The 6,192-nt window shown below is 43.8% G+C and overlaps 1 protein-coding gene across 1 annotated transcript; it reads left to right on the forward strand.

Annotated features, from left to right (window-relative positions):
• Positions 1-273: 273 nt before the first annotated feature.
• On the forward strand, positions 274-6,186 carry LOC116378679 (integrin alpha-V-like; the record flags this gene model as incomplete). The annotated part of the gene is made up of 15 exons (XM_031840590.1): positions 274-360; positions 496-541; positions 1,073-1,195; positions 1,294-1,338; positions 1,740-1,783; positions 1,984-2,040; positions 2,765-2,817; positions 3,439-3,514; positions 4,065-4,194; positions 4,292-4,389; positions 4,886-4,979; positions 5,072-5,117; positions 5,358-5,465; positions 5,747-5,802; positions 5,902-6,186. Coding segments are annotated over 15 exons (1,230 nt in total), but the record flags the coding sequence as incomplete, so codon positions are not given.
• Positions 6,187-6,192: the final 6 nt, after the last annotated feature.

Below are 6,192 nucleotides of genomic sequence, written 5' to 3' on the forward strand. Positions count from 1 at the left end.
ATGCCCATAGAACTACATGACCATAGAACTACAATACCATAGAACTACATGACCATAGAACTACAGGACCATAGAACTACAGTCCTCAGTCAGACACTAGTGTGTGTGTATATATATATATATATATATATAAATATGTCACTTCTCTCTTCAGGGTTTTAGTATTGAAAGTACCTAAAACGTTTTATAGTTATATTCTAAGGACTCTGACTGTTGGATGTATAGACTGGATAATAATAATAATATTAATGATAGTGTATCATCTGTTAACTTTGTATTGTTTTATTTCTCTGTCCAGATGCCAACTCACCTGAGGGGCAGGGCTTCTGTCAGGCCGGATTCAGCGTCGACTTCCTGAAGGTACTTATTCTTACTGTGTGGTATTAGTACTTTTACCAAAGGGAGTAATCTGAGTACTTCATCACTGATCTGATGAGGTCCAATGATAAGTGAAAGTGATAAAAGTTTCATTCTTTCTTTTTTCTGTGCTTTCAGAAGAACAGAGTGGTGGTGGGAGGACCAGGCAGCTTCTACTGGCAGGGTGTGTGTGTGTGTGTGTGTGTGTGTGGGTGTAGTCTGACTGTACAGGGTGTGACACACAGACTGTATCCTGACTCAGTCACACACATGTTTTCTCTCTCTCTCTTCCAGGGGTGTGTTAGCCTAATTATTGTTTCCTGTTGAGTCAACACTCACTCACACTCACAGCTACACACACTCACAGCTACACACACTCACAGCTACACACACTCACAACTACACACACTCACAGCTACACACAGACAGACACACACACTCACAACTACACACACTCACAGCTACACACAGACAGACACACACACACCCCTCTGGTTGTGATTAGACACTTGTTAACGCTGCGTCTCTGTGACTCCTTCAATTACATGTTCTGAATATTTTTCTAAACCTAAAGCTTGCAAACAAACTCATGAACGATATCAAAGTCTTCTTCTCTTGCTGTTGTCCTCGTCTTCGTCTCTTGCTGTTGTCCTCGTCTTCTTCTCTTGCTGTTGTCCTCGTCTTCTTCTCTAATGTTCTCCTCGTCTCTCTTCAGGTCAGTTGATTTCTGACGATCTCTCTGAGATCTTTGCCCAAGTTGATGGAAAGTACATCACTCCGTATGGACACACCCTCACCACCAAGTCAGCCAGCGCTCAGTACGACGACAGTTATTTAGGTAACACACACACACACACACACACCATGAGTATCAACATCTGTATATGAATCACAGCTGTCTGAACTGTGATGACATCATGTGTTCGTGGTTCTCAGGATACTCTGTGACGGTCGGAGACTTCAACGAAGACGGAGAAGAAGGTGAGATTAGAGATTAGACCCCCCCACCCGTTAGCAGCACCGCTAACGGCTAACCAACGGAGGTTCACTTCAGTTACATGATGATGCCTTCAGGCTCTGCTCAGTGAACATTAGTACTGGCTGAAGGTACATTATAACGTTATCATGAGGTGTTCACATGTCATCTGTAAAATGTAGTTTTGGTGATAAACTTGAATAAATCCAGTAGTTTGAACACGAGCTCTAAAGTCATTATTATACTTCAGTAAAATACAATCTTTCATTATCATTTGAATTTAGTGTTTTTTATGTAACAGCTTTAGATGACAATAAAAAAATATTAAAGGATATCATTTAGAATTTTTTAAGGTTCGCGCCGACAGAAGTCGTCACCAGAGTTGTGACTTTTCTCTCCTGCATAGATTACGTGACCGGAGTACCTCGAGGAGACAAGGCTCTGGGCTATGTAAGTGTTAAAGGGGTACACACACACACACCTACACACACACACACACACACACCTACACACACACACAACCACCTACACACACACACCTACACACACCCCCACACACACACACCCCCACACACACACCCACACACACGCACACTTGAATGAATCCCTGGAGCTCGGATGACTTCCTGTGTCGTGGTTTTCTGCTGCAGGTGAACATCTTCAATGGCCTCAACATGGAGTCCATGGTGAACTTCACAGGAACACAGGTGAGCTGCACCACTCTGCCTTCATACTGCTTCTTAAGGGTTAGAAGAGGGAGTAAACATTTAGGTGGGAGGAGGAGGAAGTTGGGAGGGAGGGAGGAGGGATACTCTCTTTTTTATGATATTGTGAGGAAAAAAATACATTTAATTAAGAAAAGAATCTTCTTTATTATTCTTGTATGAAAATAAATATTCTTTCTTGAGCAGCAACACAAGAAGTTCCTAAATCTGTAAAGGGAGGGAGGAGAGAGGAGGGAGGAGAGAGGAGGGAGGGAGGAGAGAGGAGGGAGGGAGGAGAGAGGGAGGAGGGAGGAGAGAGGAGGGAGGAGAGTGAAGGGAGTAAATGAGAGGCTTCCATCAGTTAATGACAGAGTTCCTCACTTTCCTGTCTGGCCTCCATAACTCGTCCTCTCTCTCTCTCGCTCTCGCTCGCTCTCTCATGTTAGTCACAACCATCATCAAGAGCAACAAGAGTTTGAACAGCTGTTTGTTGAACCAGTCTGTCCTCCAGTGAACTCTTTATACTTATCCTAAAGTAGTTTATTGTCTTATGAACAACGATTCTCAGGTTTCCTCTATCAGAGCTCATTAAATACTGTATGTAAAATCAAAGACACACGAAGAAGAGCAGAAGCTCAAGTATAAGAGGAACTAAAGGTGTGATGTAATGGAAACAGAATTCATATTTTTAGTATTAAACCTTCCTCCTCCTCCTCTCTGTCTGTAGATGGCGGCCTACTTTGGACACTCGGTGGCTGCTACAGATGTTAACAGTGACGGGTAAGACTTGACTTATTACCTCAGTAAACATTGTAAACATGAGTTTATGGTCTCAATCTCTAGTTTCAAGTCTTCTTCAATACAGCATGATGTTCATTTAGTACATTATGGTCCATTTAGAGTCAAACAGACCATAAAGCAGGGGATGCTTTAGGGCGGGGCTACACAGTGATTGACAGGTCTCTACCAGAGGGGGTCTGGAAGTCATCCGTGTTTTTCATCTTACAACATTAAACATTTCACTTCATCAAAGTTAATTATAACATTTTGGTCATAAAAATGTTTTATTCAGCATTGGGTTCCACTTTTAGCTCCGCCCCCTTTGTGTCAATTCTGGTTGCAAAATAAAGAAGATGGTGACGGACTAAATCAGGTTTTAACATGGCACATGTTTCAGTAGCAGCTGGTGGCTCTAATACGCTGCAGCGCGCCAATTAAAAGGAGAAGAAGACCACAAGTTCATGTAAACAATGCAGGTCGCAGACAATTACAAACAACTAAACAAATAGTTTACACGTGTTTTATGAGGCAGGAAATACATCCAGCATGTGTGTTCAGTGAGGAATGTGTGTTAGCAGAGACACTTCACATACTTTATGACTGTACCTTCACTTCCGTCAGTCTGGTAGATCTGCTGGTTGGAGCTCCTCTCTTCATGGACAGAGGCTCAGATGGAAAACTGAGGGAGGTGGGACAGGTAGGACACACACACACACACACACACTGCTTTGCTAAAACTACATTGGTTCAGTTAGTTCTGGTGCACGTGTGAATAAAACTACAGTGGCAGCAAAAGTACATGAGGAGACGAATGACTGTTAGCGCTACGGTTAGCATGATAGCACACTAAATGCTAACATGTCAACACAATAAACGTGGTGCATAATAAGCATGAACACGTCAACATGCTTGTGACAGATTTACAACATCAAATAATAGACAGCTGTCTGGTTTAGTGTCTGATGAACACATTGTTTCCTGTGGCTGTTTCACAATAACAGCCCTGTGTTTGTCCAGTTGAATTGTTTTATTTTGAAGCAGCAGGAAGTGTTTGCGTCAGCATTAGCAGTAATTTAATGCACTTTAAATGCCAGAATGCATCACTCAGCTTCTACCTGTAAGAACAGTTAACATGCAAATATTATCCTGCAAAGGTGAAGAAAATAGAAATTAACCTCCATATTTACTACAGCTGACTGTGTGTGTGTGTGTGTGTGTGTGTGTGTGTGTGTGTGTGTGTTCTTCAGGTGTCGGTGTACCTGGGTCGAGGTAGATTCTCCTTCCATCCCCCTCAGATGCTCACAGGGTCTGAGGTCTACGCCAGATACGGCTCTGCCATCACAGCACTGGGAGACCTGGACATGGACGGGTACAACGGTGAGACACACACACACACACACCCACACACACACACTGGTCCGGACCCGGACCTTGATCCTTCCTGGCTCACCTCACGTCTCTCGTCTCCCTCCAGATGTGGCCATCTCTGCTCCCTATGGAGGCCCCGACCGTTACGGCCTGGTCTACATCCACAATGGTCGTCCTCAGGGGCCTGACTCCTCCCCCTCTCAGGTAAATACCACAATCCATTTATTAGCCACGTTAGCATCGTAGCTGCACTTCATTTCATTGATCCTCTGAATTTACATGTATCGCCATCATCTGGTCAACATGTTTATGTGTCTGATACTTTGGTTTATGACCAAATACCTGCAGAACTAAAGACAAGTCTCCACAAGGTCCATTGAGTACTTGTTGTACAGCTTTCGATCGTATCACATGGTCTTCCTCAACAGATGGAGTAGATGTTCAAGAACATCTTTTAATTGCTTTGTGGTTGTTTTGTTTCTCTTTGTGGTTGTTTTGTTTCTCTCAAACTGTTCATTTTTTAGTTTCACTGTCACATAACCCATAACTGTTTAGATAACTGGATTAAACTCTGTTGTTTCTGACCAATCGTCAGAACATTAGACACTAAACTGTTGTAACATTCAACAGGAAGGTTCAATGTATACACATGTATTTGTTTGCTGGTTGTGTTGACTCATAGTTGTGTCTCGTCTCTCAGGTCCTCCAGGGAAAGTGGGCGTCCAGCTACATGCCTGCTAGCTTTGGGTACTCCATGACTGGAAACACTGACATAGACCAGAATGGATATCCAGGTACACACACACACGCATATATAAATATAGATATATGTGTGGTGGCTCAGCAGGGATCAAATGAGCTGCTGATGTTTGTGTCTGTCTTTCAGATTTAATAGTGGGAGTGTTCGGAGCAGACAAAGCTGTTTTATACAGGTAATCATACAGTGTGTGTGTGTGTGTGTGTGTGTGTGTGTGTGATTGTTCCCCCCCCTGCTGTGGCTGTGTGTGTGTCAGTGAGTGGTTTAATGAGCGAGGCCACCTCTGATATCAAAGAGCTGCTGTTTTCATTCAGGTTTCTCCTGCTGACTTTATAGAAACTATTGGGACACATTAACCCCTTCACTGTGTGTGTGTGTGTGTGTGTGTGTGTGTGTGTGTGTGTGTGTGTGTCAGAGCTCGTCCAGTGATCAGTGTGAACGCCACGTTGGACATGACACCTCAGATCATCAACCCGGAGGAGAAGACCTGCACACATCCTGGTACCTCCACTCTGGTGTCGTGGTGAGTTTTTCACTCCCTTCATTGATTTATTATAATCATTATTTTATTTTGGTAGTCCTTCCACTTCCTGTTCCCCTCAGTTGAGCTCAGTTGAGATGAGTGTGCTACTATCAGACATAACGTTGGAGGTTTGACCTTTACAGAGCAGAACAATCTCAATGTGGACGCTTGATATTAACACCTAAACGAGATCAGGTTCTCAGGTTCACCGTGTAGCCCCGCCCCTAAAGCATACCCTGCTTTATGGTCTATTTGACTCTAAAAAGTGTGTGTGTGTCCAGCTTCACAGTGAAGTACTGTCTGAAGGCCAGCGGTCATGGAGCTCCAGCTACTCTCAGTGAGTTAAACACCAGCAGCTTCTCTGCAGCATTCACAGACGTCATGTCTCCATTAATAAGAACTTCTCCAGCTTCATGCCCTCCTTCGTCTCCTCCAGATTTTCGTGTAGACCTCCTATTGGACCGTCTGAAGCAGAAAGAAGCGACTAAACGCGTCCTCTTCTTGCACAGTCGGACCTTCCAGTTCGCCAAGAACATGACGGTGTCCAACGGGAAAGGTCCGGCCTGCGAGGAGCAGGAGGTCTTCCTGAGGGTGAGGAAATGAAATGCTTCACCCCTTCAAAATAAGAGTAGAAACGTTTGTGTCTCTGTAGCTGAACATGAACACTAAGCTTCACCCCCTCAAAATAAGAGTAGAAACGTTTGTGTCTCTGTAGCTGAACATGAAC

Source organism: Anarrhichthys ocellatus, unplaced genomic scaffold, assembly GCF_004355925.1.
Source record: "Anarrhichthys ocellatus isolate YVR2014 unplaced genomic scaffold, GSC_Weel_1.0 scaffold2990, whole genome shotgun sequence".
Lineage (NCBI taxonomy): Eukaryota > Metazoa > Chordata > Actinopteri > Perciformes > Anarhichadidae > Anarrhichthys > Anarrhichthys ocellatus.